The sequence below is a fragment of the Furipterus horrens genome, unplaced genomic scaffold (genome assembly GCF_987537825.1).
Source record: "Furipterus horrens unplaced genomic scaffold, mFurHor1.1.pri manual_scaffold_8, whole genome shotgun sequence".
In the NCBI taxonomy this organism is placed as follows: Eukaryota; Metazoa; Chordata; class Mammalia; order Chiroptera; family Furipteridae; genus Furipterus; species Furipterus horrens.
In genome coordinates, this window is record NW_028327178.1 from 31,120,217 (window position 1) to 31,146,467 (window position 26,251).

Sequence of the window (26,251 nt, forward strand, 5' to 3'; positions counted from 1 at the left end):
AAGTAGTAAATGGGGAGTTACTGAATATTTGAGTACAGTCTTGACAATAAAAATTGCTTTTCAGGAAGATTAATATAACTTCTCTATGTAGTATGTATGGATTGGATGATGAGTTGCAATTTTGTCTTTTATAATGTTGTTGAAGTGTAAATAGTACTAGTCATGATGTTATGTTTACTGCACAACACTAATAATAATAGTAAACATTTACTGAGTGTTCAGTGTTTGCCACTAAGCCAAAGTAATTTACATGCTTGTTTAATCTTAAGCCTATAAAATGGTGGGCACTATTATTACCCATACTTTACAGATGAGGAGACTGAAACTTAAATTTTAACTTGCACAAGGCATGCAGCTAATAAATGATGGAGCCAGTATCGAATTCTGCACGTCATAGCTTATGTAATTCATTTGAGGATAGATTTGGAGATTGTGGCAGGAGATACAGCCTCCTGTGAAAGTAAATTCAAAAGGTAGAAGAACTAGGAGAATGAGGTATCAGAGGAAGTCAGAGTAGGAAAAGAATTTCAAGAAGTTTGAACATTCTTTCTTTCTTGAAAAGGTGTTTTTTGATTTTTGTCTTCATGAAAGAGCATTTGGAAAGATGCACATGGAATGATGCAAAAGAAAGGGGTTAATACTTAGTGACCCAGATAGTCTTGGACATCGAGTATAGTCCTCTTGTCTCCAACAGAATATGTTATGCATTTACCTAATAATCTTCATTTTAAGTTACCATAATTGCTAAGATGTATCATGAATTTAATAGATATTTTGGGATAACAAGAAACACTATGTTAATTATATATGTCAATTTTAAGAAGCTCTCTGTCTCAGAAATATTAAGATGTAAATAAATTTTCTTAAAATACAGGAAATATCATACTACTTTTGCAATGCCCTCTTCTTCAAATGCCAGGTTCCACTTTTCTCAACTGATGAGAGATCCTGTTTATTCTCTGCTTTTAGGTAGGGGTTGTGTCATAGAAATACTTGAATCCTCAGCATTTCCACTGTCTGACACAGTGATTTTTTAAAGTGTTGCTTGAATTAAATTATTGAAGTCTTGGACTTTGTAGCCCTCTGACGTAATAACTGATGCATGGGGAAGTTGGTGTGGAATAAATAAGTGGATCAATAGTGTTAAGATTTAGAACTGAACATATTTGAGCATATAATATGTGAATAGGAGTTAGTCTTTTGTGTTCATTAAAACATTGTTAGAAATTCATAAACTTTCTTAAGAAAACCATAGTTTGTAGAAAGTTTATGGCAGATCTAGAGTACTTTTTGTAATTTTTGAAAGTAGCGAATTGTATTTTAAAAATATCACTGTTTAGAATGATCTTCAAGTTAGTAATTTTTGGTTGTAATTTTAAGGTCAAATGGTGTTTTTATATAAGGATTAGGAAGTGAAAAGAGAAAAACTTTCCTGTTGTTTCCCAACAAAAGGGTTCTATCTTGTAATTTCACAGTAAGATTGCTTTAATTTATTTTTATTACTTTCAAGAATAAATAATCCAATTCTAGATTATTGATGGTAGTCCACAGAGAAAAATCAAAGGTTTTGCTCAGGAATCAATCAGGTAACACTGGCCTTGTGCTATCTTTAACACATTGCGTACCGGGGTATTTAAATGCCTTTTAGAAATGATGAGAATTCTCGCCACCCGTATGCAATGTGTTAATTGAAACTTCTCAATGGTACTACCAAAGAAAAAAAAGTCTAAATATTTCTGCAAATGCCAGTAAAATGAAACACATATAACCAAGAGTTTGCAATAAGGAAGAAGAAATATGAGTGAAATGTTTGTATTAATTTATGTTCAAAGCAAGTTTTATTTGTTAACTAGCTGCTGGTTTAGAGATATCAGTTAAGTTTTAGCTTTTCGCATATAGGAAATGTGACTTGGCATTGTACTCTTACCGCAAAATTATACAATGAAATGTTTTGATGAGTTATGAGAATTCTTAGGAGTTAAAAAAAATCTTTTTGGTAAATGGAAAACAAGAACATGGATTTCTTTCTAATTGAAAATTAGAATTGGAAACTTCCGTTGAACAGATGGTTACTTTGATGTATTAAGATAATATTGTAGTACTAATTATATTTTTCTTGTCTTTATTTTTTTTTAGGAATATGGTATTGGCTGAAAGATGTGTATTGCTTAGTGCTGAAATCTTAAAAAGCCAAAGCAAATATTCAGAGGCTGCAGCTCTTCTAATACGGTTGACCAGCGAGGTACTGATACTGTGTAGTATTTGTTTTAATTAGTGTTATCTCGTAATTTTTCAAAGTATGTGTTTCTTTTTTGTTTTCTTTTTCTTTCTTTTTTTTTTTTTTTTTTTTTGGAGAGGGTGTGCCAAACAAAATTAGAAGGGAATCTCTCTTTGGGAATTTAATTTACAAGATGGCTACTTTAGTTATTTGTAACAAGCATGTGCATTATTCCTAATGTAAAATTGATACTTAAAAAAGTAATCACTCAGGAATTTTTAATCTTTTTTCACTAGTAGGAACTTAAAAAAAACCACCTAAGCATTAAAAAAATCTATATTATGAATATTTCAAAAGGGAGAAAAAGCAGTCCATTTATAGTTGCTACTAAAGGTTGATAACATACATTATTAAGTTGCATTGCCTATACAGGCTTGTAAAGAATGGTAGTAATTGCTTTAAAAATATGGTTAAGGACACATTTTTAGGTGACCGCTTAAGAACAAAAGAACAAAATCAAACTCCTCCTTTGTTTGCTTCTTAAATGTTAATGTAATGTACACTATGGTTTTAGCCCTTGGATTGTTCTGTACTTTTCACTCCATACATTTTTGGGGGGTGATTTGTTCACAGTCATGATTTTCACTCAAATCTGTCTCCAGCCTTGACTTCTCCTTGAGTTTTAGATTTGTATGGCCAACTGCCTTTTAGACTTAACTACTTGGGTGTTTCCAGTGCAGCTTTAAGTTGACATACAATTAGTAACTTCATCAACTTTTTTACCTTATAGATTGTGATCTTAAATTGTCATAACCAGCTAGTTCCTCATTTGCTCAGGGCAGAAACTAGTTGAGATGCTCCCATATTCTCTTACCTGTCAGTAAAACAATTGGAGGGTGCTGGTAAACTTCTTAAATATGTGTTCTTTTCATAGCTCTCTCCCTCTCTTTAAAAAAATCCTAGCTACTGTTGTGGTTCATATCCTTAATGTTCTTCTCCTGGCCCTTTTCCTCTTTCTTCACCTCATTTACTAGTCCTGATATCAGTTATGTCCTTTCTGTAGTCATCCGCAGTACACCAAGTGGTCCTAAGTGTGTCTGTCATGCTCTCTCCTATAATACTGTAAGACCTGACCTGTCGTATCAGATTGGAAATTACATTTAAGCTGTTAGCTTTCAGGAGTAGGGGACTGTGTTGTTGTCCTCTATATTTTCATCCCTAGTGGGATTGTCACATGATATATGATTCACAGATGTTTTCTGAACTGAACCATTAGTTATTCTAAAAAGGTTTCTGTAAGATATAACTAATTAGGTTAAGAGATTATATTAAAATGTTGAATAATTGATGCATGAACACTAACCTATATGGACAGTTGCCAAACAAACTATTTGATGGGGCTGAATATAGGCGCTTGGGTGTGTTGATGGTCTGTATTATAATAAGTAATCTTAACTTGGGCTTGACTATGTTGCTGTGTTTTTCATCCTAGGGGTTATCAGTGAATGTAAAGGAATTTATGGTTTAGGAGCTTGAATAAAAAATATTTCCTTAGTGCAAATTCTTCTGTCTGCCTTGTAACCTTGTTATTTTATGTCATTGTTTTCACCTTTGTTTTTCCAACCGGAATGATTTATTTTGTCATGAAATTCTAGCAAACTTATCATTCTTATTTACTGCTTTGGGGTGATGTGTGGAGTCTTATTTCCCTAGAAACTGTGATTCTCGATGGTCTTAAAACTGCTATACATTTAAGATATATCTTTTAAGATAACCTGAAAATAAAGATTTCTAGGCATAATGTATATAAAATTATGTTAAATTTTAACTAATAATTTGTAGTTATTGTAGGAATATTAACTAGAAAGGCCATATAATATCATGGAAAGGTCACTTGTCTTGAGGATAGGTAACTAAGTTTTATACCTCTGACATTCAGGAATTGTGTTTCCTAGATTTTTTCTAATACCATTATAGCAAAAGACAGCTGTAAGGCCTGGGTGAAAAGAAGTGTACTTTGACTCTATATTTTGGATTGCCAGTTTATGGGCTAGTGGATCTTACTATGTTATGCCCTCGGAGTCTCAGGCAGAGCAACCCACCTTAATGACAAGGCTTGCCACATTCACCGCCACATAGGATCGTATGTCTGAATTTGATGTTTAAGACATGGTACTGTTCCTCTACTTGTGTCTGTGTTTCTGTGTTGAATATTTATTCTTGTCTTATAGCCATTTTTGTTTGTTACTGCATTTAAATACATCAAATCAGTTTCTCAGGGTTAGTAATGGCAGCAGTTTTTATAAATTTCTCCAGCTTGAAAGAAACTGTTTCTGTGTTAAATTGATCAGCTGAGAGCACCATTCCTGTTTACCTCACAGTTGTGCAAAGAAACATCCTTGAGATTTTATTTAGTTAAGTTTGTGTAGTTGGTGCCTTTATCAGCTGTGTTTTTATAGAAGTGTTTATTGAAGCTTCTAGCTTAGGTAATTTTTCTCCCTATATTTATCCTCATAATTTAATGTTGTCTTTTCAGCTTTTTAAAAAATTATCCCTTGGTTTTGAGCAAAGTTCATAGGCTGGAGATCTTGTTAAAGTGGTATCAGTTTTTTTCTTAGTTCCTTATAGAGACTTGTCATACCATAGATACGAATTACCAGAAAATAAAATTTTATTTTCAATTCATTCATAGCCTCTGCTTTCTCAATAAAACTATCCTGTGAAATTCTTTTATTATTATTTTCATCACACAGATGGCAGTTGTCATTGTTTTCAGGGCCTTCTTTTTTTTTCTTTTTTTTCTTTTATTCCATGGCATTAGGTTCCTCTCCGTGGTATTTTCTTTTTCTTTTTTTTTAAAAATTATGGTTTATTGATTATGCTATTAGAGTTGTCCTGATTTTTCCCTCAATGCCCCCCTCCAGCCAGCACCCCCATTCTCTCAGGCAGTCCTCCCACTGTTGTTTCTGTTCATGGGTCATGCATATAAGTTCTTTGGCTACTCCGTTTCCTATACTGTACTTTACATCCCCATGGCTATTCTGTAACTACCTATTTGTGCTTCTTAATCCCCTCACCTCTTCACCAGTTCCCCACACCTCCCTCCCATCTGGTAACCAACACTCTCTGTATCTGTGATTCTGTCTCTGTTCTTTTTGTTTACTTAGCTTGTTTTTTATATTCAATTGTTGATAGATTTGTATTTTTTGCCATTTTATTGTTCATAATTTTGTTTTCTTTTACTTAAATAAGTCCCTTTAACATTTTGTGTAATAATGGTTTGGTGATGGTGAACTCCCTTTAGTTTTTTCTTGTCTGGGAAGTGCTTTTTCTACCCTTTGATTCTAAATGATAGCTTTGCTGGGTAGAGCAATCTTGGCTGTAGGGTCCTGCTTTTCATGACTTTGGATATTTCTTGCCTGCAAAGTTTTTTTTTTTTTTTTTTGAGAAATCAGCTGACAGTCTTATGGGAATTCCTTTGTAGGTAACTAACTGCTTTTTTTTTGCTGCTTTTAAGATTCTTTCTTTAACTTTAGGCATTTTAATTATGCTGTGTCTTGGAGTAGATGTCTTTGCATCCATCTTGTTTGGGACTCTGTGTTTCCTGGACTTGCATGTCTATTTCCTTCACCAAATCAGGGAAGTTTTCTTCATTTTTTCAAATAGATTTTCAGTCTCTTGCTCTTTCTCTTCTCCTTCTGGCATCCTTTTGATGTAAATATTGGAACACTTGAAGTTGTCCCAGAGGCTGGTTACACTCCTTGTTTTTTTTTTTTTTTTTTGGATTCTTTTTTCTTCTTGTTCTGATTGGTTGTTTTGCTTCTTTATTTCCCAGCTCATGGATTTGATTCTCAGCTTCATCCACTCTACTGTTTTTCCCTGTAAATTGTTCTTTATTTCAGTTACTGTAAACTTCATTTCTGACTGAATCTTTTTTATGCTGTTGAGGTCCTAAGTTCCTTGAGCATCCTTATAACCAGTGTTTTGAACTCTGCATCTGATAGATTGCTTATCTCCATTTTGTTTTAGTACTTTTTCTTGAGTTTTGATTTGTTCTTTCATTTGGGATATGCTTCTTTGTCTCCTCATTTTGGCAGCCTTCCTGTCTTGATAGAGTGGCCTAATGTAGTACTTGCCCTATAGCGTCCAGTAGCACAGCCTCCCCTGTCACCAAAGTTGGGTACTTGAGGTATGTCTTCTCTCCTGTGGGCTGAGTACATCCTCCTCTTGTAGTTGAACCTTGATTGCTATTGGCAGGTCAATGGGAGGGATTTACCCAGGCTAGTAAGCTGCAAAGACTGGTTGTGACCAATGGCCACCAACCTTCACCCTCTGTGGAGGATTAGCTGTGCAGGGGCAGGGTGGTGGTGCTCTGATGTGGTCTGTAGCTCTCCACTTGATGCATAGGCTCTGGGGTTTCCTGGGTGGTGCAGGCCAAGGTCATCCCCCACCTGTGTTCTGTCTAGGGCCACCCCGCCGATAACTGCTGCTTGTGCTGGGCTTGGAGATTCCCAGGCAAAGCCAAGCTGTGAACCTAGGCTGGCTGCTGCTAGTGTTGGGCCTGGGGCCACTGTACAGGGGCTGGGGGCTCGATAAGGCTGGTTGTTGCTTGTTTGAGAGAATTTAGGAAATTGTGAAGTGTGAGCCATGTTCAGCCATTCATTTGGAAAAGCCACTGTTAATAGCTTGGGTGGATGAGTAAGTGGGGCAGGGTGGAGCCTCTGTGGATCTCCAGGGCAGGACAAACTGTTAGCCAAGTTGACGGAGTCTCCGTTATGACATTTGCCTGCTGGCTCTGTGGCTCTGTGGGGAAAGGGCTCAGAAAAGGGACAGTGGCAGTCCCCAGCTCTTACCTTGATATCAGCTAGACACTTCAGTTCTTCCCTGTATGCCTCTGGTCCTTTCTAGCTGCTACCCTGGTGCTGGAGCTCAGAGGGAGTGAGTCTGAGTAAGTGAGTCTGTGTGGGTTCTTTATTAAGAGGAGCTGCTTGGGACTCCAACAGTTTCTTCCACTGACTCAGTCCCTACTGATTTTTGCAGCCAGAAGTTATGGGGACTTATCTTCTGGCACTGGAACCCTGGGCTGGTGGGTCTGGTATGGGTTTGGGACCCCTTGGTCCTGAGATATCCCTTCCGAATTTTTATCCACCACAAATGAGTACGGGGTCAGCTTGTTCAGTGTCTCTGTGTCTTGCCCCTCCTCTCCAACCATTCTGGATGGATGTGTTTTCTATAATTCCATAGTTGTTGGACTTCAATTCAAATTGATTTCTGACAGTTCTGAGTGATGGTTGTTCTATAGTTTAGTTGTAATTTTGTTGTGGTTGTGTGAGGAGGCGAGCTCTGTTTACGCCTCCATCTTGACCGGAAGTCCTTGGGCCTTTGTTTGTTGTTTCAAAGCAACGGTTTTTCAACTTAGGTGTCACTGTAAGAGACAGGGCCTAACAAAGAACAGAGTTGCAATGGGAGATGAATGTAGGGTATTCAGATACGCAAATCGGTTTTTTTCTCAGACAATACTTTTCTGAATTACAAGAGTCAGTTTTTGCTTTAGCTAAATTATTTTGTGCCAGACTTCCAGGTCTCCTGAATTGGTCAGTCCTTGAGTGTTAAATTTGAGAATGTTGAGGGTTTACTGTGCTGGTTCTAAACTGGATTGTACATTAGAATAATTTATACACCATCAAAGATATCTATGGCATATTTCTTATACAATCATTGGAATGCCCAGGATTGCTGCCCATCCAAGTTTTGCAGTTTATGAAGCTTCATTGGCACTATTAAAAAATATATGTGTTTATACTGTGTGTGTGTGTTTGTGTGGTATGTGTGTGTGCATGCTAGGAATAAACTTAAGAAATTTATAGGATTGAAAGAAAAAATTGTGAAACTTCATTGAGAAATTTAAATAAAATTCCAAAATTGAAAAAGTAATTAGAGGGAATTACCTATTTCATATATTAAACTGTATTCTAAAGCTGTAGAAATTAAAACTGTTTACAGTGATAAGAATAGACAGAGTAAAGCACTAAATGAGAATTTAAATACTATGTGTGATTAGGTATCATTTAAGTTAGTGAGATGTGTCAGATAATTCACTGAATGGTACTGTAACATCTAACTAGCTGTTTGGGGTTAGATTCCTATCTTATTCATTACACGATAGTATATTGGACTGGCCAAAAAGTCTGTTTATTTTCACCCATAACTTTTGTTGATTTGGATATTTTGAGTATATTGGCTATCTCCTGTGTGATATAATGTTGATTGTTCTCAGTTAATGTCTCAGTTTGATTGCTATCAACTGCAACTGGTCTCCCTGACCATGGAGCATTGTTCAGTGAGAAATTTCCTGCATGAAACTCCACAAACCACTCTGACATGTTTGATGAGTCACAGCACCTGCTCCATACACTGCATAAATCATTTTATGCGTTCCAGATGCATTTTTTAAAAAAGTATATTGTATTGATTAAATTGTTACAATAGTTTCCATTTTTTTCCCCTTTGCTCCCTTCCACCCAGTACCCCCCCACCCCCCAGCAGTCCCACCCCACCTAGTTCATGTCCATGGGTTGTGCATACAAGCTCTCCAGCTTCACCCTTTCCCATATTATTCTTTTTTTTTTTATGATTATTAATTAATTATTTTAACAATAAAAAATAACAATCCCTCCCTCTCAGACTTAAGACCATTTATAATCTTATAAAGGATAATGGGCGAAGGTCTCGAGCTCCTCTAGCTGCTTCAAGCTGGACATGGTCATTGTCCTACCTACCCTTGGGTCCAGAAATCCCTAACAAGAGTGGGGGTGTGGAGGGGAGGGTGGCCTTCCCACATGGGGAAGGATCGTGCAGACTCCAGGTCAGTTGGCTGTCTCCGGGCAACGGCGTGCTTGGTTTAACAGGCTGGCATCCTTGTTGTATTCCAGCCACTTAGTTCAGCCACATCATTGAGTCTCAGGAGGCAGCAATGCAGACAGGATTAAGTGAGGCCTCTGGTTCAATTTTGCTCGTTTGTTTGTGTTGTTCATTAGCCTCCTGTAATAGGTGATAGCATAAGGTATTTTTCTTTTGTTGCCTAGCTTCTTTCACTAAGCATAATTCTCTCTACTTCCATCCATGTTGTTGCAAATGGTAGAAGTTCCTTCTTTCTTTCTGCTACATAGTACTCCATTGTGTAAATGTACCACAGTTTTTGACCCACTCATCTACAGATGGGCACTTAGGTTGTTTCCAGGACTTGGCTATTGTAAGTAGTGCTGCTATGAACTTCAGTTGCATTTTTACCTTTCTTGAAATAATAAAGCATAATATGCCAAAAACGTTGCTTATTTTCTTCCATCTTCAGTATTAAAATGGTTATACAAAAATTCACCAATTTTGATGTTTTTAAAAAAATGCACACTGATATGATGGTTGTCACAATACACTCTAACAAGATTGTTTTAAATGAAGTTAAAGACATCTGAGCACAACTAGAGTCGTCTTACGGAAAAAAACAAATGATCTTTTTGGCCAACCCAATAATCATAGCTGGATTAATTATAATGTGGAAAATAAAACCAGAAGAAAAAAAAAACCTATAAGAAACTATAGGAGAACATTTAAAAAAATCTGGTAATGATAACATCCTTTCTTAGTTTGATGCAGTATCCTGAAGTCATAAAGGCTTGACTACTAAAGAATAAAGCCTTTCATTTCAAAACTGGGAAATAATATTTGCAAATGTATGACAAAGGCCTGATACTGATTAAATGTACAAAGGGCTCTTAAAAAACATAATCGCAAAAAACCATTCACAAAAGGGTATAAACGGGCAATTCACAAAAAAAGTACAGACATTTAAACATAATAAAAGATGAACAGGCTTACATTAAAGAAATATATGTTGGAAAACATTGTCATTTTTCTTTTATTAAAAAGGTAAACATTTAAAAAATGATTTTGGACTGAGTAGAGTAGAAAAAAAAATACAGACTCAAAAATAGTATGGGTAGTATTTTTCATAGCAGTTTGGCTATATTGATTAGAATGAAGCATATACATAGCTTTCCTTAACTCTTCTACTTATAGAAATTTGTTTAATAAAAACATTTTTATAATTACTCAAATATGTTTAGAAGTTTATTGAAGAATTTTTTTGTAGCTACAAAAGTTTGAATATTAATCAATTGGAGAGTAAAAATTTTGGTACATTTATATAATGGAATGCAATGTGGCTTTAAAAGAAATGAGAGATGTAGGTGTTTTGGAAAGGCGTCCATGATCCAGAGTTTAAAAAACAAGAGTAAAGGATACTTCTGCATAATACCATTTATGCATTAAAAAATGTGTGTTTTTAAAAAAGACTTAACATAAGCACTCATACGATAATATATACATAAACTACACATATGAAATGTATATATGTGTAGCATATATGAGATTTTATATATATATCATATACACACACACTCACATACACACACATACATACCCTAAGCTGGCAAATTGGATGAGCCGTGGGATGGGAAAGAAAGATGTTCACTTTTTTTTTCTTCAAACATATAGTCTTTAAGAAAAGAAGTGTTTTAACTTTTTAAAAAGAAAATATTTTCCTGAAAAAATAAAGATGTTGCCCTGACTGGTGTGGCTCAGAGGGTTGGGCATCATCCTGCAAACCAAAAGGTTGCTGATTCAATTCCCAAACAGGGCACATTCCTTTGTTGTAGGCCAGGTCCTAGGTTGAGGGGCACGTGAGAGGCAACCAATTGATGTTTCTCTTGTGCATCGATGTTTCTCTTTCTCTCTTCCTCTTTCCCTTCCCCTACCTCTAAAAATAAATAAATAAAATCTTAGTAAAAATACTTTTTTAAAGAAAAAAAATTAAAAATAAAGATGTAAACTCCCTAGCTCCCCCGAGTAAATTTGATGAATTATTATAGAACTGTTTGTTGATTGTATATTCCCAATTTTCCCTCTTATAAACTTTGGATCTTAGTTACCAGGAAAATTATCTGATTATTTAGTTGTCGTCATGAGGGGTTTGAAATAGATAATATCTACCATTTATACGGAATGCTTTCTAGAGTGTTTCCTTAGATCTGTTCCAACTCTAATATTAATTTTAGGATTGCTACAGAGATAGTTATAATAATGATCTATGAACACTTTTTGATGTAACTATAATCTGTTGAAATTATTTAATTTAAAGTCAATGTTTTCTGTTTTCAACTTTCCCTGGGGAAAATAATGGCAGCAGAACACATGGAAGGGCATGGTAAGTTCAGTTTGAGAATAGCTGAAAACCTAGAGAAAGTTTTGGTGAAAATGTTGTTGATACTTGATCAGCAACCTTCGATACTTTCTCAGTTATTTTTAAAGTAATGATGGCTCTTTCAGTTAAAAGGTTGTCCTTATGGGTGAGGATGTAAATGCAGTATGTATTTTTTTGTAGACACTGTTGTCAGAATCAGCTGAGGTAGAAATAATTCAAATTGTACCATTTAGTAATATAGTAATAGCAGATGATAATCTTTGGAGGGGAAGCCTTCTGAACTTTTTAATGAAATAGCCAGTTTGGCTTGCTTGAATTAAAGCAGAAAATGAAAACTCCTTTCAAATACAGTAAATCTTTATATAGGATAAAATGATAGATTAAATTAGTTTATAATTTACACACATTCTGTTTTATCTTTCCTTTTTCTTTTGGATGAATGGAAATACACTATTGGATGTCACAGATGAATTTCCAGAAGAAATTAGATTAGTGTGAATCTTTTTTTTGTGTGTGTTCTCTGTTTTGTGTTCTGGTTTATCTTTAATCAATATACCTGTATTATCAGTTTATACAGTTTTTTGCCATTTGAAAAGGGATTGCATTTCTTCAGACTTTTTACATGGTGTATATCATGACCAGACATTTGGCTTTATGAAAAGCAAAATATATATATATGTATATATACACACACACACACACATATATATATATAAATATATATATATATATATATATTTCATGATAGAGTTTTTTTTGAAGGTATATATTTTTTTCAAACCGTGGTTGTTGGAAGAATCATCAAGATTGGATTACCTCTTGATCTCTGCCCTCAGATACTCTTAAGTTAAAAATTGAATATGTAATATATTATTTTAAGAGAGTAAATGTTTTTCACCAATTATATTTTTACTTTTAATTTTATGAAACTAACCTTTTCTTTTAAACATTCAATAGGATTCTGATCTTCGAAGTGCACTTCTTTTGGAACAAGCAGCACATTGCTTTATAAACATGAGGAGTCCCATGGTTAGAAAATATGCGTTTCATATGATATTGGCAGGCCATCGGTTTAGTAAAGCAGGGCAGGTGAGTACATTTTCTTTAAAAAGAAAATAACTTGTTATTTTAATTTTTATTTGTTATAATTTGTTATTTATTTTATAAGCGTATGTCATTTGTTATTTTTGTGACTTAATCCTAAAAATGGTTACAAATTTTGTTTCAAGGTTAGTGTGTTATATTTTATGTGGGTAAGGGCATGAGAGTTGGATTTAGAGAAATCTGGGTTTAAAGCTTAATTATTTGCTCACAACTTGATTGTGGTTACTTCTCTGAGCCCCCATTAATTTTTTTTCTTTTAATTTATAAAATTTGGAATTTGCTCCAGTTTTTGTGAGGTTAAACCAAATCATATATGTGAAGGTCCTGAAATAATGAATGCATTCAACTAATTTTAACTACTTAGTAGAGGTTAAACTCTCCCTACTTCAGCTTTGGTCTGTTGTCTCTGGGATTGCTTTATGATGGCATTTACTAAATATTAAGTGAGTAGAAATCTTCTGTCTTTGTCTCTGGCAGCAGTGGGTTGGAGATCTTTTATTAATTTAGAGAGCTTTCTTGGAGCTCTGCTGGAGGTAGAGAGTGGTAGCAGCAGTGAATGGTGGTTTACTGTAAATATAGATAGAAGTGTGAATTCAGTCATCGTCTTTCAGGGACTGTACTAGGAGCTGAGCATACACCCATCAAACCACCATGTCTTCTCTGCAATGGAGCTTTTTAACTAGTAGGGGAGTATGAGTTTTTTTTTTTTTTTTTTGTAAATATAGTTGATATGAATTTTTAGGGCATACACTTTTCAAAGGCTGTGTTAACCAAAACATGCTAGTATTTTTATATATTAAAGGTACAAAGAAATAAAGGTGTTCAAAAATTACTTGAAATTTCATGTAAAAATGCCATAATTTTTAAAAACCAGCATTTGAAGATTGGGTTTCACCCTCTTTTTGGAAACTGCCATGTTAGAAAATATGTGAACTTGCTATATTTTAAATGCAAAACTGTAAAAATATTTATAAAATTAAATGTATTTTTATAATAATTGATACACTCCTTAAGTTAGAAATTCTCAAACTCTAATGTGGAAAAAGAAATGTATCATTTTTAACAGATCTTTTTCCAGAGTAAGTGTAAATATATCTGAAACATGTTATCTCATTGTTTGTCTTGTGTAAAGTGTTCTGTTAAAAAATTTACAAGATATATTAAGCAGGTGGTTTCCTTTGCTTAATAGGAAAATTATATACCCCATTAAGAATGGTCTTTTGTGTCTTGTTTAAAAAAAACTCATTCTTTTTCCTCATTTTTTATGAATGGTTTAATTTGTGAGAATGATAATGTCATTAGAACTGGAAATAGCTGCTTTGATATTTACCTTCTGAAATTATAGGGTATGTAGCAAATGCACAGCAAGTTAAAAATCTTACACTTGTGGTAGGTTGAGATACATTTGCTATCAAGCCTACTGATCCTCTCTAATTGTAGTTATCTCATGAAGTTAAATGACTTTAAGGTAGCTGGTTTTGCTATTTTGTGACCACTCTTTATACACCTCAATCCCAGGAAGTCTTCTTCTCAAACAGTATGAAGGAACCTGAAAGTATGACTAGAAATGCGTATCTATAGGGAAAGCAAATACATCTATTACTGAAGTTGGTCAAGAACAGTATCTTACTGGGAAGATAGGGCACATAAAGCACACACAATTCTGAGGCTGTTGTTTCTGAGAAGTACCAACTTTTCGTAATGTTGCATTTCAAAACAGGTGTGTGCGTTCACAGGGATGAGTGAGGATGGCAGAGGAGGTTATATAGTAATGCCATTTCTCTTAGTCCTTTCTGATTGAGAGTTCATGCTGAATTGCTTGTCTTGTCCCCAGAAATATTTTATAGTTCAATTTTTTTTCATTAAGAATATGAACAAGTAAAAGGCATTTAAAAATAGAACTGGCATTATAACATATTAAAGTCAGTAAAAAAAGTATTAGGAAAGTGCTGGGGGGAGTGTACGTGTTTGTGTTTGACAGACTAGATCTTTGTTACCTTTCAAATCTCTGTAGATGCTTTTTCATGAAATCCTCAAAAATGCACTTGAACTTGACACTTATACACATTCGATTATTTCTCTGTATTGGTTTTCAAGAGTCATTATTTGTTTTTTAGGAGATTAGGGTTTTTTCCCCAAGAAATGTCACTTAAAAATTATTTCGAAATAGGCTCAAATTTAAAGAATTTAAAATACTTTTGTTTACCTGAGCCATTTGAGAATTGTCTGCCTAGTGCTCCATTACAAGTACTTCAGGGCATATTTCCTGTCTCTGAGAAACAAGAACTTTTCTCCCGTATAGCCATAATACAATAATCAAAGTCAAGACCTTAGTCCTAAGATGGTACTACTATCAGACATTATTCAGGTTTTGACAGTGGTCCCATATGTGTGCTTTGTATTATAGCAGAAGGATTCTTTAACTTTTATGTCATTGACACTTTTGAAGATTACAGGCCAATTATTTTGTAGAATGTCCTTTAATTTAGGTTTCTCTGATGTTTCCTCATGATGAGATTCAAATTGGGTATCTGTATAGGAATATCACAAAAGTGATACTATATTTTTCTTACTGCATGCTATCAAGTGGTAGATGATTTTGATTTACTTTCATTATCTCTTTATCAATAAAACATTTCTTAAAAAAAACAAACAATTCTGGCTATACATGGTACAAAGTTTGTAATCTACCCTGGGGAGAGGAGTGGGTATAAGAATATACTCTGAAGCAAAAGGTTTAGTGGTAGCAACCTCTTCCTTGGTACCAAATTCCATTTTTAGGATTGAAGTTGTCTGAGTTCAGCAGGTGGCAGTGATACGTGATTAACACCAAATATCTGCTCATGGCTGTGGCAGGATGCAGCCAGCACTGGGCAAAAGAAAAGAATACTAAACAAAACAGTAGTTTGAAAATGTGTGTATGTGTTTACTTATATATGTACTTACACATGCAGTTTTAGCGCACATGATTATTTTCATTTAGCCCAGTGCACTGGTATAAAGAGAGATGGCCATAGCAGAATTGAGACTTCATAAGATAGTTCTCATTTACAAGCTAACAACCAAGCCTCTGGCTAATCCATGACTCCATCTGCTTTGGGAACACAGATGGTTTTTCATGAAGTCATTATTATTCCTGACTTTTAGACTTCTTGCCCTTGGACAAAGCAGCTGCTTGCTTCAGAACCTCTTGGTTTTAGTAATGATTGTTGAGGTTTTCCAAAATGTTAATTTTCATTTTCCTTATTATTCCAGTCTTGGAAGAACCAGTTGCTAGTTACTTGATTGTGTGTGTGTGTCTTGGAAGAACCAGTTACTAGTGACTTGATTGTGTGTGTGTGTGTTGGTGTGTGTAGGTGTGTGTAGGTATTTTTTCAGTTTGAGGGAAATTTGGATTGTAATACTTTGTTTTGTTTATTTTCATACAGAAAAAACATGCTTTACGCTGCTATTGTCAAGCCATGCAAGTTTACAAAGGAAAAGGCTGGTCTCTTGCAGAGGATCACATTAACTTCACTATTGGGCGCCAATCCTATACTCTGAGGCAACTGGACAATGCTGTGTCTGCATTTAGGCATATTTTAATAAATGAAAGTAAACAATCTGCAGCTCAACAAGGGGCCTTCCTCAGAGAATATCTTTATGTTTACAAGGTGAATACATACTTTCAGGAATAGATAATAAAATTATATTTAAGTCATTATTTTCAGCAAAAATAATAAAAGGTTATTTAGTACTATCTAGCAGGAGTCTAATAAAATTATTTTATTAGAGTATTATAATTATCATAATAAAGTGTACGAGGCTTGGATTTTTAGTCATAGATCTGAATTATATTGCCCTTCTACAGTTCTTTAAAAGAGAATTTTAATATTCCAGTAAATATTTGAATCGTGGCTGTTCTTGCAATCTTAAAGAAATTAGATGCTTTCTGGATTGCTTCATTATTGTTTTTGAGTGTTTTCAAAAATCATAATTGATTTTATAATATATTGGATCCGCTTACCATCCTTTGGAAAGTACATTCCTTTCTCTTCCTGATGAAAGATGAGGAGGCATGAATCCATGGGAAGTAGACAAATTATTATGGTGTAACCCAGAAAAATTAAAGGAAGGAGAAACCTTTCTGAAACAGGAGGATAGGAAATGTAAAGCATTGTTTTGTGGGAAAAATTGGAAGTTGTAATTTTTTCTTGAAGTCCTATGAATAGTGAATACGGGGGTAGGAAAAGGAGGTGCAGTTGTGATACGTGAAATGATTAATTCTTGTATTACTGTTTCTTCTTGTATTATATATTTTTCCATATGAACAGCTGTAAATCTCCTTTTGCCCACTCCTGTATTATATTTCTGTCTTATAGAAAATAATTGTCCTTTATGTTTTATTAATTTGAAATCATGTGGATTAGAGTTTTGGTAGATAGGATGGTATAATGAATCATAGGAAGTAAAATGCATACCAAAATAATGTTTGGAAGTTTAATATCCAAAGAGAGTTAACTGAGTAAATTAGGAAGACTTCCTTGGGCCAGAATAAATGATCTCTGAAGTTCCCAGCTGTAAAGTTTTATGACTGATGTATTAGTAAAACTAATAATTTTTTATCTTAATGTTTTTGCTTAAAATATTTGTAATACCTTGTGTATTAAAAAATGAGAAAGCAAATATAAAGAAAGTGGAGTTTTCTCAGAAATTCAGATTTTTTTTTTTTCTAATTTCTCCTAGAATGTAAGTCAGCTCTCACCAGATGGTCCCGTACCGCAGCTTCCTTTACCGTATATTAACAGTTCAGCAACACGGGTTTTTTTTGGCCATGACAGACGACCAGCAGATGGTTAGTAAAGGTTTTTTTTTGGTCTTGTTACCTAGTGACTGTTTTTTTTCTTTCGCCATTTAAAAAATGATGTGTAATTGTTAAAGAATATTTGAAAAATAAATACTTCTATACCATATCTTCCTGCCACCTGAGGATAACCACTATTGCTTTGTTTTTCCTTAGCCTTAAACTAAAAACTAACAACAAAACAACTATAACATAATGGTTTTTCTCATATAATATAAAAAAATGCTCATACATATATGCATAACCCATAGACACAGAGAACACTGTGGTGATGGCGATAGGGAAGAGGGATGGTGATGGCTGACGGGAGATGGGCAAAGGGGGGAGAAATGGGGACATCTGTAACAATGTTAACAATAAAAATAAAGTAAAAAAAACCCCAAGTTATAAGAATAAACTTAATTTTAATTTTCTTTTAAAAAAAGAGGGCTCATATTATATATAATCTAGATAAGCATTTTTTTTATCCTCACCTGAGGATATATTTATTGATTTTTATAGAGGAAGGGAGAGAGAGAGAGAAACATCAATTGAGTGCCTCCTCTGTGTGTCCCAACTTGGGATTGAACCTGTAACCTAGGTATGTGCCTTGACCGGGAATTGAACCCACCACCTTTTGGTGTACGGGATGATGCTCCAACTAACTGAGCCACCTGGCCAGGGTTTGATAAGCATTTTTTAATGGCTGTAAGATAAAACATTCAGTGGATACAGAAGACTTTATTTTCACATTTGCTTGTTACATAGTTGGACTGTTTCCATCTTTTTTTAAATGCCCATTTTATATATATAAAATTATGTTATAGGAGAAATCTTTGTGTATAAAACATGTTTTCTTAATTTTTTATTATGGAAGTTTTCAAATTACATAGAAGTAGAGAACAGTTGCAATATTCTGTTGTTATAAGACTTTAAAATACAGGTTTTTTCCTTAGGATTGAGCCTTAGAATAACAGGACTAGGTTAAAAATATAAATATATTAAGATCCTTGATGCATGTTAATGTAACTCAGAGCAGTCTTATATTTAATATGTTTCTTGACTAATATTTTAAAAAGTATCAGAATGCTTATAGCAGCATTGTCTTTTAAAGCAAAAAATAAATAGCAGCATATGAGTTAACAAATTTTGGTATATTCATATTATGGATTCATACTTTAGGACATGAATGAACTAATTCTCCATATATCAATATGGATAATATCTACAACATAATGTTAAGTGAAAAAATTACAGAATAATAGATCAAATATAATTTCATTTATATGTTTCAAACATACAAACCAATTCTATGCAGTATTTATGTATATACTCATATGTGGTAAAGTTTAAAAAAAAAGTGGATGAGAATGCTGTACTTCAGCTTTGGAGTAGCTCCTGAAAGAAGTGGTGCCTGTGGAAATGAAGGATTGGGGAGGGTTCCACAGAGAAGGACATCAACTCCTTCTGTGACATTTATCTTACAGAAAATATTTGGGATTTTATGACAGAGGTTGACTTTTGTTAAATTTTGATATTCAATTATTTCTTATATAATTCTCCATGCATTTTTTTTTTTTTGGATGTTTGAAGTACTTCATATAAAGTTGCTTGTGGAAGACTAGAGAAAATATATTCTTTCAGAGTCAGAAGGAAAAGAGCATCAATATTATAAACAGAATTCCAGTTAGGCTGAGGTTAATAAGAGGACGTTTTTCTCTCAGGTAATTGGAAATAGACAAGAGTGTATATATATTTCTTTGGATAACTTTTAAGGTTTTTATTTAAAATGTTTCATTTGAGGACAGGTATTAATGTGTATTTAATTTTGTCACATTTTTTAGGTGAAAAGCAAGCAGCTACTCATGTAAGTCTTGATCAAGAATATGACTGTGAATCTTCTCAACAGTGGCGAGAACTTGAGGAACAAGTTGTGGCCTTGGTTAACAAAGGAGTAATTCCATCCAGTTTCCATCCCACGCAATACTGTTTGAACAGTTATTCAGATAACTCGAGATTTCCTCTTGCAGTTGTAGAAGGTGATATACCTGAATTTATACACGTGCTTTTTGTTTATTTTACTCACCAATCATTCAAGATAATTTTCTGTTTTCCCCAAATCACTGGGAGCTGGGGATGCAAAAATAAATTAGGAACTCAAAATTTAGGGAGCTGCATTTATAAAACAAAGCAATGGGGGTTCTAATACAGGTAGATGCAAAGTGCTGTTGGAATACAAAAGAGTATGCCATTCTTTAGTATGGAGAAATTGAGTTTCTTTTTTTGAGGAGGTAGTTTTAAAACTGAATTCTGAATTAATAGACATTTACAAGTTGGTAAAGGATAGTTTAGGCAGAAATTCAGAGCTATGAAAGCAAGATGTGTTCAGAGAATTTAAGCGTAAGATGAAGTGTGGGGTTTATTAAAGTTATTAATTTAGGCATTTCTTTTGTAGAACCAATAACAGTGGAAGTGGCTTTTAGAAATCCTTTGAAAGTTCCACTTTTGTTGACTGATTTGTCATTGCTCTGGAAGTTTCAACCTAAAGATTTCAATGGAAAGAAAAATGAAGAAGTTAAAGAACTAGTAAGTTATTAAAAGGTATTTGTAATAAGCCTGTTTCAGTGATAGCCTAATGGATGCTGTAATAACATTTCAATTTCTCTGTTTAGTGAGCTGTACTACTCATTTTTATGCTTTTTCCCTCATTATAAAAAGTATGTTGTATACTTATTGTTGAAAATTAAAAATACAGAAGAACATAAGGTGTAAAAATAAAACTTGTCTTTTTTGTATTTAGAAATAACCATTTTAACACTTTGCTGTATATCCAATCATTTCCATTTGTATTTTTCCAGCATATATGGGTTTTTCTCATGTTGTATATATTGTGTTTTTAATTCTCTGTTGATTTATATATATTTTGATTTTAAAATGTCTTAATATTTCATTTTTGTATAATGTTCCATCAAAAGGATGATCTATAATATATTCGGTCTCTCTATTGGTAATTATGTTGGAAGATTCCATTTGTTTACTGTCATAATCATTCAGTGGTGAAAATTTGGGTGCATAGTTTTCTATTGTGATTATTTCTGTAGGAAAGATTCCTAGGCATGAAGTTAGAACATTTTAGGAAATAAATATTTTGATATTTGATTGGCTTCTCAAGTTATACCAATGAGATTCTCATTGGCAGAATATAGGGTTGGGTATCTCATCTGTGCAACATTAAGTATTCTTATTTATAAAAAGAAAATCTTGATTTGATAGGTTAAAAAATGCTATCTTACTATTTTATCTTACTGATTTGTAGTGAGGTTGAAGTTCTTGTATATCTTTTTTGTGAATTATCTGTTTATACCCTTCATGTATGTTTATTTTCTTTTCTCATGTTTGTAATAAACTATATATTTAAGATGTTATTTTTGAAGCAGGAATGACTTGAACAAAGAATTTTTGGTACCCAGCTGATTTTAACAAATAGTTTGAACAAATACATTTTTAACCTAGTTATTAGTTTATTCATCAATATCTATTATTTAAATTTTACTCCTTTATGCTATTTTGCTGTGTGCTTTAATAATGTGGTAAAAGTTATTTTGGAACTGAGAAATAGCCCAACATTTTGTGTTTATTTATGAAGGGAGAACTTGAAAGACATCTGTTGTACTAACTTCAAACTCTTTAAACTTTTCTTTTGAAGCGTTTTGATTTTTTTAAAGATTGCCTTACTTAAAGTCTTGCTGTTTAACTGAAGATATTTTGTGATTATTTATAATGATTGTGAATAGTTTGAATGATTGAGATTCACCAGGCTCTATTCTGACTTGAATCTTAGCGACCTCAGTCATTTTTCTGATGTTTTATGTATACCTGGAATAAAACTTAGAATATTATGAACCCTTTACTCTTGCAAAAGTTTAAAAAAATCTATTACCTTTTTAAATATATTAGTCTATTTAATAATTAGATTTTATAGGAAGCTCATTAAAGTTAAATGAAAATTTTTATTGTGTATATTAAAGTTATACTTTTTCCTATAAATTTAAAGGTCTGGATTTCTTCATGAATTTCTACTAGTTATGTACTAAGATGCTGAACTGGAATTTAGGAAAATGCAATCTTTATTTCTTTTGTCAAATAACTCATTTCATGGTAAAAGTAAAACAGTGGTCATGAGGATCAGGTTTACTTTGAGTGAGCCAGTTAATTCTCATTTGGTACATGACTAGAGACTAGTACAGAAATCATTGATTTGGAGTAGATAGTCCTTCTTTGCTCTCCCCACAGCCCTTATTGACCACCAATCTTTTTTTTTTAATCCTCAGCTAAGGACGTTTTTCATTGGTTTTTTAGATAGGGGGGAAGAAAGAGAAAAACATCCACCGGCTGCCTTCTCATATATGCTGCCGCCGGGGTACGTGCCTCCACTAGGGATCAGACATGCAACCTGGGCATGTACCTGACCAGAAATCAAGCCCAAGACCTTTTGTGCTACGTGATGATGCTCCAGCCACCTGAGCCACCCCAGCCAGGGCTGCTAGTCTTGTACATATCCTGCTTAGGCTGCATTACTTTTCCTACATAGAGTTAACCAATTTGGAAAAAGAGGCCAGTTGAAGTAATAGATGGAGAAATTTGCTTTTATTGCAAGATTAAATTAAATGGCCATTTTGGCCATTGTTGATAATAAACAGCTGACTTTATCTCTTAGAGGTTTTATCCTCTTGGTGGCTGATTTATCCTTCTCAGTTGAGTTGGACTGAATTAAATGGCAAAAAAAATCAGGTGTCTGCTACTGCATGGCTTTACAGAAGTTATAAAAATAAAACTCTGCATTTTGCGTAGCACATACTAAGAACCTAGTAAATGCTAACTAATTATTGTTATTCTTAAGTATTGATACATAGGAATCAGATTCATTAGAATGCATATTTTACAAAATAATTTGTTTTTTAGGTAACAAGTGAACCTGAAATGATTGGAACTGAAGTTATTTCAGAATTCTTAATTAATAGTGAAGAATCTAAAGTGGTAATTGTTTGATTTTCTTTTTTCTGTCTTAAGCCTTTCTAAAGTAGGATGAAAACAAAAAATCAGTTTATTTTATGTCTTTGTTTACTTAAAAACTAAAATTTGGAAGATTAGACTACTGAAATTACACAGGAGAAAATTGGTGGGAAAAGTAGGTTTTCAGTGGTCTTTGGTTTGTTCATTTCCTAAGAAGCCTGGTGAAGAGTTTTTGCTTTTTTCTTGGGGTCAGTATGATACTTGATTGACCAGATTATTTTGATTTTTATTAAAAGTATTGATGAAGATCCAGGCCTCTGTTGAATTTAGAGATTTTCTTTTGTAGAAAATGCTTTCCAATAAGAGGTATCAGTTGATAATTTAAAAGTTTTAAGTATTGCACTATTTAAGGTATTAAAACAGATAAAAAGAGTGACTTAAATATTTCCTCCACAGGCAAGGCTAAAGCTCTTTCCCCATCACATAGGGGAACTGCATATTCTGGGAGTTGTTTATAATCTTGGCACTGTTCAGGGCTTCATAACAATGGATGGCATTGGTGCTCTTCCTGGATGTCACACAGGTAAGCTATAACATTGTTAACAGATTAGAAAACTAATACTTAATTCAGTCTCCATAGAATAAAATGAATGAAAATGAGGTTTTTTAAAATAGGTTCATGGTACCTTTAATAAAGACATTCAGTCAGATAGAACAATGAATAATTTGGATTATTTTAAACTCTGCCATTGCTTTAAAATAAACAGCTTTATTCTTGTATCTTTTTTGTAATTTTTAGTTTCTACCCTATGCATTTTTCTTTTGTTATTAATCCAAGCTCAGTAAATAAAGACTAATCAAGTATATTCTAACCATTGATTTTCTGGGGCCAATATAAAAACCATCTTAACATACTCTATTTTGAGTACTGTCTTTTTTATAAAACATAGAACAAATTAAAGACCAGTGTTTTTACATCATTAGATATTAAACACTTTAAATTCTGTCATCTATCCTTTGAAGAGAATAGGATTTTAGTATTAAGATGATATTTTTGGTGCCTCAGATGATATGTTTTATAAATGTTATAGGAATAAAACTACAAGATACATATTTAACATATTTTACTTTTTTTCCTTTAAATTCAGGGAACCCTTCTAGATCTAATGTTATCTGATAATTGTTATATATTAGTTACTTGAGTTTAAGTTGACAAGATGCCAGGCAATTTACTATAAAATCCTTTACTTCCAGCCCTTTATTTTAGTAGATAAGTTTTTTTTTTAAATTAATAGTCTTTTCAGACTTGAATTTAGCATTTATAAAAGCTGATTATTAATTTTGGTAAGTCTTTTGGGAACTCTTGGGAAGTTTATTGGTCCTTTTGGCCTTCAGTTCAATATTTCTACTCTTTTGCATATCAAGGATAATTCGATACAAAACTTTTTTTACAAAGCAAAAGGAAGTGGAGTGAATCCATAAGATTTCAAAAATTAAAAACAAAAAGTTTACACTGAAGTTGAGTATGGTATTCTGCATTTTAGTACTATATTTGTAATTTTTGGTTGACAAGCAGCAGACAAGCTAATTTATAAGTAATCTTGCTAATTTATTGCTTATTTTATGTAAGTTGACTGGATGTTAAGTACCTTTGGCAATCCTTTCCTTTGCCACTTGTACATACCTAGGATCTTAATCTAATACCAAAGTAATGGTTGTCAATAAAATATAGATAATTGTTTTATTTAAGGTACCAAGTATATTTATTAATATAAAAATTTATATGTTACTTTAGGATGTTAGTGGGAGCAAACCCTGAACTATTAAAATAAGTTTTATCTTGTAAGCAGAATTTTCATGATTTAGTGTAGTTCATTATTATGTAAAATGCTAATAGGGATCTAGATCATACAAAGTATGGGAAATGTTACATTATAAGTCTGGTCTGGGAATATCACAGTGACCATCGGAACATTAAAGGCTCTTGAGTAGTCCTGCAGGGAAAGATAGTTGTAGACCCTCAATTTTTTTTCACACCTACACAAACTGTGTGGAAGCTTTTGGGGAAAATCTCACATATTAAATGACTTTAATTTTCTTTGTTCAATCTATTGAGAAGATGTAGTTACCCAGAAATATTAGTATATTTTACTATCAGTATACATATTAGTTTATTAATACATATATTTGAATGTGAGTAAAAGTGAAAAGTTGTTATCCAGAAATATTAGTATATATAATTATATATATTAGTATGTTATATTGGAATATAAGTAAAAGTGAAAAGTTGATCTAATATTTTGAGTTTTTTTTCCTTTGAAAATAGATCCTTTTTTATAGCCTGAATGAAATTGTTGGTCCCAACATAGCTGTTCTCTCAGATCTTTTTGGTTATTAGCCATAATGGTTAACTATAGGTTTCAAAAAACTTCCTATTTAGTGATAGGTAGTCTTTTCTGAAAAGTAAGTAAATCCTAATAAAAGGAGAAATTAAGCCGCATAAAATAGGTATGGTTAAACATGAAAATAAAATATGTGTAATTCTCTGATTAATGATGCTAATCAATAGTGGTCTATAATTTTTCTAGATATAACCTGAAACTTAGAGTATTCATATATTCAAGATAAATTGATATCAGTTAACATACCAAGTTATGTTAGGGCATTGATTGTTTTTTATTTCAGGTAAACATTCCATGAGCATGTCAGTCCGAGGGAGACAAGATTTAGAAATTCAAGGTCCTCGACTTAACAACACAAAAGAAGAGAAAACATCTATTAAATACGGTCCTGATCGAAGATTAGATCCCATAATCACTGAGGAAATGCCACTGTTGGAGGTATTTTGCTTAAAAAATTTTTATGGGTTTAATAATTTATTTGTCAGTTCAGATGATACTTTGAGGTTATTGATATTACATTGTACTGTAAAATTATTATTAAGCTAGCATTAATTCTTAATTCACAAAGCTAAGGTAATCATGCAACTTGGCATTAAATCATAGCCTGGTTAGAAAACATGACCCTCAACATATAAATGGAAATTGGGAAAATACTTCTTAATAAGAACACTTTTGTTGTTAATAAAATCAGTGGCTTTTTTTTTTTTTTTTGTAAGATATAAAAATAATATGGGAATTAATGCTGTAAAAAATTTAAGTGATAGAGATAAGTATATGAACAAAAAGCAATCACCCTCTTTTTATCCCACCTCTTTCCTGCTGTCATGCCATATGAGTTCAAGGTCTTTTAGTTGCAGAAGACCAACTGATGCTAGTTTGCAGAAGCCAAAAGGAGAAAATATATTACTTAGTTGAAGAATATTAGAATATCTCATTGTAACTAAAGTATTATAAAATAATAAGTCTCAAAGAAAAATAAGGACTTAGCAGCTCCAGGGAACGTAGCAGTAAATGTTTGTAAACATTTTAAAAGTATTGCTTTTGATATGATTTTAATCTTACAACTTCCAATTTTTGTGCCACTTTTAATACAAATTTCAAGTTTCTGGGAAAGAATTCTGGCCTACTTTGGATCAGGTGTCTACCTGAGAGGCAGACCAAAGGCAGGGTTATGAATGAACACTGGAGGGCGGTCTTTCCTCCTGTATCCTCAAGTCTTCCTAATGAGGGAAGTCATAAGCTTAGCCATTTACTTTGAAAAAGTGCCAGTTATACTGAAGTATTGTTTCTCTTTTCAGACTTTATTGTATACTTACATATAGTTTTATTTTATTTTTTTAAAGATTTTATTTATTTTTAGAGAGCAGGGAAGGTAGGGAGAAAGAGAGGGAGAGAAACATCCATGTGTGGTTGCCTCTCACGCCCCAACCTGG

The 26,251-nt window shown here is 33.2% G+C and overlaps 1 protein-coding gene across 2 annotated transcripts in view; it reads left to right on the forward strand.

The window, feature by feature from the left end:
- The window catches only part of TRAPPC8 (trafficking protein particle complex subunit 8), a 73,472-nt gene that overhangs the window by 21,565 nt on the left and 25,656 nt on the right, over positions 1-26,251 (forward strand). For both annotated transcript variants that reach the window (XM_090285675.1, XM_090285676.1), the window contains exons 11-19: positions 2,137-2,242; positions 12,435-12,566; positions 16,010-16,234; positions 17,307-17,415; positions 19,248-19,442; positions 19,859-19,989; positions 22,366-22,440; positions 22,873-22,999; positions 25,102-25,256. In XM_090285675.1, the coding sequence (XP_090141801.1) occupies positions 2,137-2,242; positions 12,435-12,566; positions 16,010-16,234; positions 17,307-17,415; positions 19,248-19,442; positions 19,859-19,989; positions 22,366-22,440; positions 22,873-22,999; positions 25,102-25,256 (1,255 nt within the window). The remainder of the gene's footprint in view (positions 1-2,136; positions 2,243-12,434; positions 12,567-16,009; positions 16,235-17,306; positions 17,416-19,247; positions 19,443-19,858; positions 19,990-22,365; positions 22,441-22,872; positions 23,000-25,101; positions 25,257-26,251) is intronic.